Source organism: Sipha flava, unplaced genomic scaffold (genome assembly GCF_003268045.1).
Source record: "Sipha flava isolate LNK unplaced genomic scaffold, YSA_version1 118_pilon_pilon, whole genome shotgun sequence".
In the NCBI taxonomy this organism is placed as follows: domain Eukaryota; kingdom Metazoa; phylum Arthropoda; class Insecta; order Hemiptera; family Aphididae; genus Sipha; species Sipha flava.
In genome coordinates, this window is record NW_020271743.1 from 1,459,084 (window position 1) to 1,474,970 (window position 15,887).

At 31.7% G+C, this 15,887-nt stretch overlaps 1 protein-coding gene across 1 annotated transcript in view; it reads left to right on the top strand.

The window, feature by feature from the left end:
- Positions 1 to 15,887, top strand: part of LOC112693860 — a 77,644-nt gene that overhangs the window by 18,433 nt on the left and 43,324 nt on the right. Inside the window, exon 2 of the mRNA XM_025569107.1 lies at positions 12,550 to 12,660. Coding sequence (XP_025424892.1) covers positions 12,550 to 12,660 — 111 coding nt within the window. The remainder of the gene's footprint in view (positions 1 to 12,549; positions 12,661 to 15,887) is intronic.

Below are 15,887 nucleotides of genomic sequence, written 5' to 3' on the forward strand. Positions count from 1 at the left end.
AAATTTATCGTGAAGGATAAACGCAAATCAATGTAGGTGCGGTTTGTTAAAAAAATTAAAGTGCATATATTATACGGAAAACGATCTTAATGAGGAAGATGCCGATACATAATATAATCTCTTATCTCGAGCTGTTAGAAAAAACCGCTTTGTAAACATGATGTCGGTCGATACGGAAAAAACCTATCCGACGAGTTTGGTGGAGGAGTGGTTTCGCGTATTGTTCTACCGACGATAAACGAAGGGGGATACCAAATTTCGCCATTTCGCCGTTAGTCGGGGTGAAAACGACGTATCAAATGAAATAAATCGAATATTTAAATAGGTTTTGTTCTCGGACAGAGAGCGCCGCGGTATTGTGTTGTATCCGATGACCCGGCCGGATGCACGCGGTCATAATATGAATACGGCGTAATAATGCGCGCCGAGTCGGAAGTCGTCGAATACGCAGCGGCCCGAAATCGTGACCGAGTATAGTCTTAAGAATGCGCACGTGGGAAGAGACCGGCCAAAACGCCCATCCGTCGTCGCGGTGCCATCGGATTTTCGTCGACTACTCCGCGGTCCCCCAACGCAATTAGTGATGCAGCTGCGAGTCATGACGACGGGCTAATCAATCACACCGGTGGAGTTCAATATTCGTGTTTTAATCACCTGTCGTGCGTCTAAGGTACATGTGTACTTATGACCTCCCGGGCGACGACGGCTATTACTAATACGTACTCGTCGCAGTATTTCCATTAAGCGCAGTACACGCACGCGGTGCGTCATAGAAAACGGATCGATTCGAAAAAGCAGGAAAAAATAAATGTTTTTGATAAAATGTCGGTTGAATTGAATCTTCAACGTAACGAACGCCGTTCGAACGCAACGCCGTCCGTCGGGTGATGGTCATTTCGCCGCGGGGATCACCGCGAATACGTGCCGGACCGATTCGTGTACGATTGTCACTCGACGCGATTGCTGGTTTGAAAATCATGAGGTCGATCGAGACCACCAACATCGCACACATCATATCCGTCAACACCCCCGTGATGAGTGTATTAGCCCAGTGTTTTTTAAACTTTTTTATCAGTGGAACCCTATTTGATGTACACATTTATCGTGGAACCCCTACTTTTTTCTTTTAGCTTTGTAGTTTTTTTTTAGATTATTTGTAAATAAATTATAATCATATAATAATATTGTGTTAAAGGTCTTTAACTCAAAATATATGTTAAAATTAAAATTAAAATAATAATAATTGTATACATATATATATATATATATATATATATTATAATACTTTAATAATAATTACTTTAATTAGACTAAATATAAATTTAGACTATTCCATATAGCTTATACATTATTATTTAATGTACAAAGATTTTTTTTTTCTATAATGCAAACCGTTTTTCACCATTACTAATCTTTAGTTGGAAATTTTAAAATAATTTTATTAAAAATTTTTAAAAAATCACTTAAGCTTTGCGGACACAGTTTAAGAAACGCTATATTAGCCGATCCAAATCCACATCAGTTTATCGTGGGACACCCTGTATGCGTATGTCGCGTACGCCTAACGGTGCACGCGTTTACGTGTGGGCTTAGCTCCGGTTAAGGCTGAGGCCGGAGACACGCACGAGAAAATTATCGAACCCCGGGGTTTCGTTGTGATACCGTGCCGCCGCGGAGCGAAGACTTCCGATGGGGTTTCGATTATCGTCATCGTAATGAATGCCGGGGTCATGATCCGGCCGAGTACGCACTTCTTTTTTGTTGTTCCACTGGTCGCAGCGACGAGGTGCGCCTCCCGTCGATGGTTGCGATACCGTGCGTGACCCGAGGAACGATAATATAACATAGATATTCGTGTCTGCATGACTCTAATACACATAACAATGTACGTTCGTGTATTACCGTAATCGTATCGAAGACACGTGAAATCAGTATTTACAAAGGTTTTTTCATCTACGGTTTTTGTTTTATTTGTCAACGGGTTTTTTAAAACGATTATAATTTAAAGTAAAAATAGCTTTTTTAAAGTGTTGTTTTTGTTCTCAAACATTTTTTAAGAGGAATAGGAATTGCTGTCCTTCGCCGTCGCATTTAACTTTGTATATGTTTTGTATGCATGTTTGCCAAGGACTGGATCGAACGTTTAAGTGGATTGATGAACATTTCGGGGTTCTTATCTGATGTTCGGCTCCAAAAATTTACTAAAAATAACATGAAAAATAACAAATTGTTCTACTCCTTACGTAATATTATGCAAAATACGTTCCGTAATGTAATATATAATGTATCAAAAAATAAAAAAATAGCTTACGTTTTTAGATAACCACTAGGGGTGCAATTATATTTCAATTATTTGGTAATCCTCCTTCGTGTGTTGTGTGCAAGTCGTATTTTATACAAATATATTCGATATAGCGTGTGCTATTAAAGACGTCACCGGAGAGCGTTTTTTGGCGAGACCACTAGAGTACGAGTTTGAACTTATGTTTTACATATTTCGTTATAAATGTTAAAATTCTAATCATGCACGAGTACAAAATGAATTCGGCGGTGGCTTAATCTCTTTTACGATAGAGAAAATACTAAAATCAAGGGTAAGTCCATCCATTAGAAAATTCTAATGTTAAATTAGAAAATCGAACGCACACCGTTTAAATATTGTAATTATGTTTATAGAATGGTAACAAATCACATGTACTTGGTACGATACACTTATAAATGCATTATGTACATATATCGATATGTAATCTGCATACGTTGTAATATCGATTTACATTTTAAAATGTTTACAGCTCTAATAATATTGAATTCGTTGTATACAACGAAACGTCTAAAACAATTTTTCATTTGATTACCATTTAAATTTAAAACAAAATAATTACACAATTTTCGAATATTAATAGAACAAAGATGGTGAAATGTTTGATATACTTATAGAGATATCATTGTTAAACATCCAAGGTTGTCTTGTGGATGTCATTTAAGACTTAACGTGATCAGACATCCAATTCGGATGATCTTATCTAACTGTGCTATCGACATAACGAGGCTTACTGGGCAATACTACTTCTCCTCCTCTACCGTTGTGCACTTACGCAAGATATTAAGTTTAATAATATTGAGTTTTGATGCTCTAAATAAAACTAAATCTCTGTACTAGAATATCAAAGGAATAATAATGACAACAACTATTCGTTACTATTCCGTCACTTATTGTGTCAAGGAATCGAACTATTTCATATATTATATTATACATATATTGACCATTTTATGTGTATGAAATTTCCTATAGGATGTATTTTTTTGAATTCTTAATATTTTTAAAACTATAACATTAAAAAATAAAAAAATACATGTTCAGTTTAGTGGTATTGTAATAGAACTGATTTTGGTTATTTTGTTCTTATTTAAACAATAATAAACATAATAAATTAGGATGCTTATTGATATTATATTTTAATAATATTTTAAGACGTGATGTAGTTTTTAAAAAAATAATTGAGACAAGTTTAATGTATTTTAAGAATATTTAATTAGAACTGGAAAATTATATTCAAACAATGTAACATAAAAGTGTTACAAAAAAACGTAATAATAGAAGGTTAGCAACATCTAACTTGCTAAAGTTTAGCCTAGTGACCCACGTGGTATTCGAAACAAGTATAATTTCTTGTATGCCTCGATATGAGTGATCTGTTAGGGAAGTGAAGCGATATGAAGGACAAACCTTCATTGGAATCAGAGTTGTAGCATATGTTTCTCATTTACGTAATATACTAAATGCAAATCGTGTGATTACTTTGAAAAAAATATTTCGGTAATATTATATATCATTGATATAAGTATACTATGTATGTCCCTAGGATGATGTCATAGAGAAATTCGTGTAATACATTTTGGTATATTGACAACTTTTACAACAATGACCGATTTTTATCGAAGAAAATCATCTTTTGAAGTAAATTATTGCTTTTATTGTATAGCATCTAAATGTAAATTATCTTCCCACCCTGGGTGATTTTATTTACAAGTATTGCGTGATATTGTATCTGTTTTTTTTTATATATCAAGAACAAACCTATTGAGATACGCATAAATGAATACATAAACATTTGATTAGATTAAAGTTTTCACATTATTATTGTCATCCCATTCTCGTCAGTACATTGATATTGTCATATAAATAGAGACATACTGAAACGTTTTTGTCGTCATTTCTGAAATCATGGCGCTTAATATTCGTTTAAAGCCTTAAATAAAACTTGTTTGGATAACTGTTCTATAGCGCATATAAACCGTGAAAGAGCTTGGACGGCATTCAGTTAATTTGATCAGAAACATAAATCTAAAAATTATACTACATATTATTATTTTATTATTATTATTATAACCATCAAACGGTACAAAAAGTCTCTAACACAAGCCCAAATGGTTTTTCGTATAAAAAAAAAAGAAAAAAGAAGAACTAAGTTATAATATCAGTTTATTTCCGGTTGTCAATGAACGTACGCCTTCGCAAAATCCAATACGGCAGATAGCGAAATGGTTTGAAACCTGTTTCGTCGTTTTATTAAACCGTGTGTACGTGTAATAGTTCCTCTTATAGGCCACCACACGTGTCAACACTTAAGTTAGTATAACGTTACGCGTTTTAATCGATTTACGCTAATCACATGTATTGCATGACCGCAGAGATTAGAATCACCTCTCATACGTTCAAATCTCACACCCTAGTGTGCACACTACAGCTATTTACGAGTTTATGTAAAATTATACGCGTTAACTATATACCTTACATGTACCTACACGATGAATTTCGACTATTTATTTATCATTTTAACAACCGTACCTGTAAAAAAAAAACGGTGTTTTCACTGTACAGTTTTACCATCGTCATTGTAATGGTTTTAGATTCTATACAGTTATACAATCGTGACGAGAAAAATTATGCAGTTCAGTAATTATATATAAATAACACCGCCGCACGCAACGACAATCGTTTTTCTATCGTTTATTTTAGAGATCATTGTTAGTCAGTGTCGGACTGGCCATGGCCGCTAGGCCGCAAACGCGTCCGGAGCTCCCGCCTGAATTTGCCGTCGAGGGACTATTTCTAAATATTCATGAGTTATCATTGTAATTGATATTTTTTTATAGTTTTAATTACTGTCGACTTTTAATGAACTAAAAAATGTACTGTTATGAAAAAAAAAATCAACTGTACAATTTGTTTATTATGAGGTAATATTTATATTATTTATATAACATTATAGTATTATAAATAATTAAATAAATTATGTATTTAATTCGATTTTTTGTGTTTTTTAAAATACCATTAAAATGTTATAATATTTTGCATAGTTAATAAGCACTTTTTATCATTTCACGAGATGATATTTTAGCGGCTCTTCTGAAGAAATGAGCCCTTTATGTATAAGACTGATATATGCTCTTGGTTGAATTTATTCATCCTCAATTTCGAATATTCTATAGTTAAATTTTAAGTGTGCATTGTTAAAATCGATCTAAACGAATTGTCAATATTATATAATACTTTGTATAGTATAATTATATACAGTTACAATTTATTAAATTTTACGGCTAAATATTGCGTAGTACAAACAATTTTTGTGCACAGAGGTTCGCGTTTATTATACAGTTACGTGTAGTACAACGAAAAAATGTGATATCTATTGTTTCCACGTATTATTACATTCGTGAGTTTGAAAAAGCCCAATGTTATTTTTTTGAGCTCCGATTGATTTTGTTTTATTGTGTTTCACGGAAACACGATGTCATTTTTAGTCCTACTCGAGTAATAATTAAAAAAAAATCGAAAAAAGTCTATCGTAAAATCTCTGTCATGGGACTTAAATATTTTATGGTTGCACACACAGGAGTGTACGAAAGGGAGACGGAATTGCACAATACGATAGTTATGATTTATATATACGGAAGCGATCGTGACGTAGGTTTACAATGTAATATGTAAATCGGAGTCGGTAAAGAAACTAAAACATAACGTGTGAATAATTGTATTCACACGCATACTGCTTGTGCGTACAAACAACCGATTCCTATCGTTTTTGATATCATTATCGTACTCTTACCGATAACCATTGCAATTTTACTTCAATCTCTTTCTCTCTTTTTCTGTCTCTCATTGTTATTATTAATGAATCGTACACACTGCATCTGCATAATTTATATTAATAATATGTGTACATACATGCGTATTTTTCCAATCGTGAAAGTCTTCCTACAGTGTGCGGTGCTAACGAACCACGCGACGAACAAGACCGCACCTTTACGATGTAATGTCTAGATATCGAAGAGCTCCAGGAACCATATACCACGTATACCATATCGCATCTATGTGATTTCATTAAAATCAGTTATAATTGATAATCGGCCCTCAAGGCCCAGATGTAACATAATATAACAACGGACATAATACAGTTATGGCATTCTACTGTACCACCTGTATGTATAATACGCACTATACCTATATTACAATACCTTGTTGCTGTATCTTAGGTATGCGAGGAATTCGTATTCGGTTCATCGAAGAGCCTGATTTTTGTAGGTCATGTCGTACAAAGCGAGCGTATTAAAATAATCATTATTTTATCACTATACGAAATCAGTGTTTTTAATGGTGTTAAAACGCATGTAGGTATATTCGTTTTTTATACAGATCTAGTTTCTGTTTTATGTACTTATAATATATATATATATATATATATACTTTAATAGCGGAAATTATCATTATCGGACTTGCCCACCTGCAGATGCATTTTTTAGATCGATGTTTTTCTTCTTCGTAAATCTAACCTAACCGAAGGAATGAAAATAAACTGTTTACCTTTAAGATTTTCACAAACAGTTTTGAAATGTAATGCTATTTTATTACATCACGAAATAAAACATACTACGAATAGACGATTTGAGTTATAAATTAAATCGAATATTACACACATAATACTATAGTGGCGTAAGAGTTGTATGTATATTATTATTTTTTCCTATAATACGAAGACATTACTCAGACAAAACGGCGTTTGGTGAGGTGCGATGGTGTATAATAATATTATAATATTAATGTACGGCGTGGCTCCCACAGGCCACGATCACAGACATGATCAAAGTCTGGTAAAATACGGTACTAAGAAGCGGCAAACGCGACATGGGGTTAATCCTCTTGTACAATAAAAATCCGTCGGTATGTCTAAACTGACGTTCTAGTATATAATATTAGACGTAAACGAAATAATATGATATAATATAATAATGATAATAAAATAAATAAATAAAACCAGCTCTACATATGTATACGTAACCGAGAAAGAAATACGAAATAAATAAAAACAAAATAGTTAGGTATACGGTGTCGGCTTGCATAATCGTTTATCCATTCGGTGCGCGCTCGTCACAAAAGTTTCGGAAGACGCGAACGTTCGTTATTACTTTATAGCTCTGTGTAACTCTGACGCATCGTTTACTGTCGCAAACGTCAGTATAAAATAAATGCAAGTTTTGAAAGAACAAAAAAAAAAAACCATGTAATTCGAACATACAAATTGCGTGGCTACATTTGCTCAACAATCGTCAGTAAAAATGTATTCCATTATCTACCAGAAATATTGAAAATATGTTATATTTTTATATAATATTAATAATTCATGAAACAGTTTTACCATCTTTATAAAATATCCTGGCAATGTATCTCGATGATTAGGAAGTTATAAAATTACAAATTAATACGATGATACCATCATTACCATTATTTAACTTTTATTTGTATTTATTATTTATATCGTTTTTCGTTTATCACAACATATGACTTAATATTTTCAACAGTGAATATTTAAAAACATATTTGGATTAACATATATGTATGGTTTATGCTCATTTCGTAAAATCAGGTTAGTAAAATAATAATTTTTCTAATAGTTCTTTACGATTGAAATTTTTTTTTTCGTGGATAATATTTATGAGAGAACGATAATAAATTAGGATCATGTAAAATTGTAAAGTATAAGTTAAATTGAATTTGAATAAATCTTTCAAAAAAAAAAAAAAAAAAATCGAATGTACGATCATTTATATAATCATTTTAAAATATTTTTTTGAAATGAAATTATTTTTTTATTACATTTTTAGGACCAAATTAAATTTTTTTTATATTATTGTCTATTTTCTGTAGTTAATTTAATATTGTTTTTAAAGTATTAACTTTATAGGTAGTATTCAAATAATTTTAAATAAAAGGTAATTTAAAACAAGATTATCACTATAAGAAAATTGTCTTCTTACACTAGAATCATTATTCATAATATTAGATTCACTTAAATTCTATTTTTCAATTATAGATGTCTTCGAAATATACTTAACATATTCGAAATTGTAACTAATATATATGTATAATTTCGACTGTTAATTGTTGAATTATTTTAATTTCTAGTTTAAACCATGTTATATTTGAAAATAAATTAACTAAAAGCCTAATTAACTAAAAGTAAGAAATAATTATAAATATAAAAATATATTTTATATAAAACGCACTGTTCATATTAGACCCAACTAAGAAATAGTGGAGTTTATAAACGTAAAAAATCAATATTATTCATGTCATTTATTAGATCGGAATTTTAAAATATTTTATATTCATTTAATTAACTTAAATAAGGTAAAATTCATTTGAAAATTATTCTTAGGATTAAGTTTTAATTTCCGTTAAGTTTTATAGAAAAAAAAATATTATGTTATAGGCTTACATACAATTATTACGTAAAATCTGTTTATAACGAAAATTAATTTAAAATTATCGTTTCCTAGGCTTGTAAAATCGTAGAGGCACAGGTAGTCATTAAAGTCGTGATGAGCCGTTGTAGTCATTTTTTGTTCTCACGTTGTTACCATGAAAATTGATTTGTACATAGTAATTATAACGTTTTACTTAGTTTAATACATGGTATAAAACAGCTTATTAAAAACGAATTATTTGAAAAAACAAAGCAAAGTTTCTTCTTTTTTACTCTTAACGTTTTTGGACATTACATAAGTGACTTACGTACAACTACCGTATAACTGTATATTATAAGTATTGCCGTAAAGAATTGAATGATATCTGTTTGTTTTTCTTCTGAACAACGAAATATTGTAAACACCATCGTAGTAGTGTTCAAATGTGACCCGTACGGCTATTACAATATAATAACAAGAGGAAAATAATTCTATTCTATTTTGAAATAAAATCAAAAAAAATACGTAATATTGTGGTATGCCTGTGTGTGTGTGTGTGGTCTATGCTGATCCCCGGAGAGGTCATGTCGCTTATATTTATGTTCACTTTGATTCGTTTTTAATAACATTTATTATTAAAAAGAGCGAAAAAAGCCGTCGAAACAGAGAAATGAGAAATTGCACCTGTTCCTTCAGATTAATACCTCATTTGTCTCGCAGAAAATACAAATGTCCTTTGTCTTGTGCTGCTGACCTCCTACGGAACAATACATCTGTCATCGGATGTGTGTCCTTCGTGAATTTGATTTATGCGTTGACGGCAGTGCGTACACCTAAAATTCAATAAGCAAAACTATTGTTGTAATCGTTTTTCATAAGAATTTTTCACACACGTTATTTAGTTATTTCTTTATTATGAAATATGTGTTTACAGAAATATCATCAGAACAAATGTCAGTACAAATGTTTAACTCTTTTAAAATTGTCTTTTATTACTATTATTATGTTCATAAATAAAAATAGTATTGTAAATTCGGATTCCGGATTTTGAATTAAAATGTTTTTACGTATTAGTACAGTAGTTATTAATTGTTATCAAGTCATAATGACTTCACCTTTTTTAAATTAAATTAATACATGTAATATACTTAAACTGTATGCGATTCAAAAACTAGTGACAAATATAATTTTATTTTAAATCAACTAATTTTAACAAGAAAGTATCGAAATCACAAGAACATGACGTAGACAGGTTCAACCATTTTTACTAAAATTACATAATTTAACAAAATTTGAATGTGGTTAATACTCTTAAAATATTAACAAAGTATTATTAGTGTGTTTTTGTATACTTGATGTTGATTTTTTTAATTAAAACTGGTCGTTAGACATATATTCATTTGCACATTACAAACAATACTCCATGATATATTAGTATATTTAATATTTTATTTATACAGTTTATAGTTTATTTTATTATTATTAGAAATTTTAAATCTTTTTTAATAAATTATTTATATAATTAATAATATTATATCATAAATGTGGACATTATGTATAGTATAAAAGTATTATAGAATTATGAAAGTATGAAATTAGTAACACAATTTATAAGTATCAGAAAAATATTATCCAGAAATATAGTAAAAATTATAATTGTAGTAAAAATGAAGTTTGTGTATCTAACAGATTCTATAATTTCTTCAGTTGCCCATGTTACATTACACAATTTCCAATTTGTATCAAAATAGTGACCAGTATATGTATTATAAGAATCTATAAGAATCTATAGCAAGTGAAATCTATCCATCTATAATTAAAACGATACCACTAATATTTTTAAAATAATTTTTTATTTCATATCATTTTCGTATTATTTAATATATTTTCATATAGTTTTTCTATGCGAGTGCATATTATTTTTCGACATGGTATATTATAATTTGGCTTGACTGAGATGCTAAGATTTTTAAATTCTTTATTTTCTACAAAAGAAAAAGACAACAAGTCACTTGTAATAATTTCACAAATGGTGCTTGTTATAAAGTTGATTCTAAAGTTCAAATTTGAATTTCAAAATCCGAAAATCCAGATTTTGTATCCTTAAATCCGAAATCCGGATTTTTCGAATTTTCAGATATCCAGATTTATTTCACATCACTAATTTGGATAGGATACATACGAGTAGTATCTAACTTTACAATATTAAGCATGTATTATTGCCTAATCAGTTCGCCGTTACTAGACAATACTGTACTTGTACAATACTATAATTCCTTTATAAATTTAAATATATACATTTTTTTAATATAGTATGCATGTATTAATCAAACATTTTTGTATAATTTTTCATTTTAGTTTTCGTAAAAAAATCGAATCTCGCGTAGTTTTTAATGATTTACTCGCTAAAGATTTATTTATATTGCAATGATTGCTGTTATTTTATACCTGACGTAAGGCATGCATTTATTAATAAGACAGAGAATATAGTTATTCAAAACACTTGAAAGTTATTTCATAACAAAATAAAAATATTAAATAAAAAATAATTATTCTAGTTAATTCCAAATGGTAGTTACAAAAATCACACATTTTCGAAAAGAAATCTCATGCCACATATAATTACTACCTATACACACCGGTAATAGCAATTAATTATCATTAATTTGATCTCGTTTTGTTGAAGTATAAAAATTTAAATTATTTTAATTCGATAACAGTTTGGGCTTAACTTTTAAACGGGCATATTCCGATTGCAGCTCGCTAGCCGTCGTCGAACATCGTTTTGCTTAACCCCCTAGTACCAAACAATTTTAAATGGCTTAATCTAATACTTGTGTATTTATATAGTAGTATAAAACAATTTATTATTATTTTACTGAGAGAGGTTTTTATCCTAACATGACGATGGAAAAATTCCGTCGACAACTTGCATGGACAAGTATAAAAATCGCGATTGGTCTGTCTATAGTTAATAAACAAATATTTAGGTTTTGATTTTTGTTTTCATCAACAACACTATAATCGTATGTAAACAACGTAATCGCTCGGAAGAAAAACAATGTAATAATTAATTAATAGCATTTTCAAATATAGAATGTAGAAAAAAAACAAATAAATAATCCCGACGTAGTGTCGCTGCGTTTCGTTATTTCATCATCGAGGAAAAAACGTATTTTTATAGTATACGGCCCCGTTTCTATACGAATAACGATTATTAGTGCAAGTGCACACGATAATAACCCGAGTATGTCTGTTTGTTTTCGCCGATAATTTTTCTTAAACCATCGTAAATATATAACGCGTACTCTGCAGGACATCAACGTAAGAGCAATATGATTATAAGTGTATATATATATAAAGAGGGTATTATCTAAATTTAAACAAATAAAAGAACATTTTGTAAATACAACACTGCATAAGGGAACGTAACGACACGTTATGCATACATACGGACGAGATTGATCGACGCGTGTATCACGTAATAATTTAAATCCGTATTATGTTTCTTTCCACCAAAAAATGATTCCACTTTGATATCATAATCTTACGTCGCCGCCGCGGATGAATATTACACTGCACACGAGTCGGCCAGTGTGACGTTTTTATTATTTCACGCACTTATGTACGAGGACAAACACCGTTCCGGCATTAACAGCGCGGAACGTTCCTTACGCGTATACTATCGCAACACAGCTGATACCTGTGTACTATGTGTACCTAATGCCTAACGCATTATCATAAATGTCAAGCGCATGATGTACGCAGCAGCATTGAACTAAATTACACCGTCGAATGTTTCAGATGACTGAAGTGACGAGCAGGACTGTCAATTTCAGAACATCTGCCGATGGCGACAAGAAAGCCTTATCCGTAAGAAGATATGAGGCAAAACCGCCGGAAAACTTGGAACTGGTAAGTAGTCGTTGAACATGCGTATTACGATTTGATTTTTATGATTTATGTTCCCGAGAGAAACGTCCGGGCATGCCACTCTACGTATCAGCGGTTCTTACTATAGGATTTTAGTAATGACTGAATTTTCGCTTTTGTAAATTACTCGCAGACTGCATACGTTATAAAATAATAGCAACTAAAACAAATTAAAAACATGTTAATATTATATTTATGCAAATATTTCGGAGTTAACAGTTTAATTTTCAATGCACGTGAGTTAAAAGATTTGCCTAAGATCCGCGTAGCGAGTACCGCTGCTGTATATACATGTATACATATAATTTACTATCACGAAAATACATATCGTTCTGTAGGAATGCATGTTATGCACACCTATGTAGATAGTATTTTCAGTGACAACCATGGGCGCGCCAAAAGATATAAGTTTGACTACCATTCGGAGGTTCACGCATAAATATGGGCTTGCACCTATATTATGTCGGAACAACGTCATACAGGTGTGTAGTTATTTTGGTTTAATTAATAAATATTGTATCCAAAAGACGACGATGATATCGATACCGAATCGTATACTAGAACGATTAACGACAACGTATACAGAGTCCTCGTTGATTTTCATTACTCGATGTATTTACTATTATGCTATAATAATGATGTATACTCGTTTAAGTCGTTCGTAATAACTCGTCATGATCGATGCTCTGAATTCCAATTCGATTTAATGATCCGGGCCAATGCATTCGAGAGATCATAGAAAAACGCGATGAATAAATTTGAAAATTATCGTATTCTTACGATTTTCGAGTGTATTTTAATTAAAAATTTATACCGATTAGAGTTTAATAGAAAGCAAGCTCTATGTCACGGTGTTTTAGTAGTGTACGATGATGTCGGGCGATAAAAAAAAAAAAAAAAATTAAGAATCCCTATAAAGCCAAAGCATATTGCATTATTGTATCGGGTCACGATTTGAATATAATATAAAATAATATTAATGTATGTCATTTTCGCGTCGTATGTAGGCAATACACTTGCGGTTTGCAGAATGTCATAGCATTTCTCCGAGATAACGTGTCAAAATGTTTAACCCGCGTAAATATTATGTACATCAGTTTCATATTGTGTGCACACACTTTCCATACCTATGTAGTCGTAGTTCGGCGTACGCAATACAAACAGATACTAAAGATATTTCGTTAGCGCTTGCACCGCAATTAATAATCATTTTTACGTACAATGCATAGGTTGGACCGATGTATACTTCCCGGCTGTGTGCATAACGTATTATCAGAATATTATCCAACGTGTAGCCAGTGGCTTATATTCATGTGTCACGGTTCATTACACACACACACACACAAACACACACACAAACGCTCAAATACACGAACAAGCCAATGGCTATTAATTATTATATTGCTTACATTAGGTTCCTGGACAACATTATACGTTGTATGTTTTATAATAAACACCGCGAGGGCATAATATTATAATATACGTATAATACTGTACTTACATGACATATAATATATAATTTGACCGTATCGTCGTCGCAACAATAAAACCCGTATATGACGCGGCGGCTGAATCCATTGACAAATAAATGGGTACCTCCATAATACATACCGTACTGTATAACACGTACGCGTTCTAATGAAAATTATCACGCGTATAAATTCATAGAAAAATTGACATTCCTACACGCTTTGAGTTGGTTATTGTTTCGGATGAGCTATTGAGGCGGACGTACCTAAGTACGTAGAGCTTTTTTAGTGTCTGATGCGTTTGCTTTTATTGATATTTTTCATCATTTCGAATTATTTTCTAAAATATCAGACATGATAAAATATGTTGTCAATTCAATAACCGTCGACGGTTAAATCATGAAATATAACGATAAATTAGTTGAATACACTGTGATAACATATGAACAATATTCACTTGTCTTATTTTGTAATCACTTATTCGTGTAGAATTCAAAATTGATAAACACAATATTAATTATGTAGGATGTATAATAATTGGTAGAACTATAATTTTTTTCATAGATTTACCTAGTTTTGGGCGTAATAGTTATTTCTCATTACTATACTACGTATTTTTATTGGACGTCAGGGAAAATAATAATAGATACACATTTTTACATACAATTAAGTTTTTTCTTAAATTAAACTACATAGACCTCTTTAAAATTTCAATGAGTAAAATACATTTTAAATAATAATGTATAGGTTTCAATATTCTTCATACATACCTGAGTATTAAATATACGTAAAATATATAAAGACTTTTTTCAGTTGGGGTTTTCACTTTTTCATATATTTTACCTTAATTTTATCGCCTAATTAGAATAAATTACTTTTACTTTAATTTATTCTTATATAAACTCCATGCATGTAAATTAGAATAAACAACTACTCGATATTACGAAAACACGACTAAAATAGTATTCACACAATTGCCTCCTCGTAATTAATATTTGAGTATTGAAAAGTGATTTAATTTCGAGACTCATTGTACCAAATGTGACCGATCAAGTGTTTTCGCGTACAATACGATTACGTGAATAATGTACACAGTCCGAGTATGTATAACATACATATGTTTTGGACAATACTTCGATTAGCGACGTTCGCCTCGTACAGAAATCGCGGACCACAGTTTCACGAATTAAAACGACACGGCCGCATATATTTATATTGTCCAGTCGACCTTTACGGCGACTCGTTTTTCGATATATAATCGGGTCAGATAGGTCTGGTGTCTGGATTCCCGAGTTTCCGGTTGTGCGGCCGTTGCCGGCAGTAGCGCGAAGCCAGTAGCAGATGATCGAAACGATTAAAACAAAAAAAAGAGAGACGGAGAGAGAAGAAAAACGATTTAACCTCGAATCAGACGGGCGGATAAAAAAAAAAAAAAAACACAAAAAAATAAAATGGGTGAACTAGCGCGCTTAGGCGTACAAACGCGACGGTTACCGAGAGGCCGGCAAATAAGGCCTGTTTTTTCCCCACCTCGGTGTTCTGTTTTGTTTCAATCCGCGACGGGCGGCGCGCGTTTCCGTAAAACAAAAACAGAAAAATATCGGTTATCCATCGGCCAGCGGTGAAAAACGAACGAGATAGAAAGTGGAAGTGCGCGCGCGCTCGCGCCCCGTCGGATGCAACGGGCACACGTGCGCGCGCGGAGGGGTCTCCGGCGCGGAGGATGCAATCGCTTCGGGT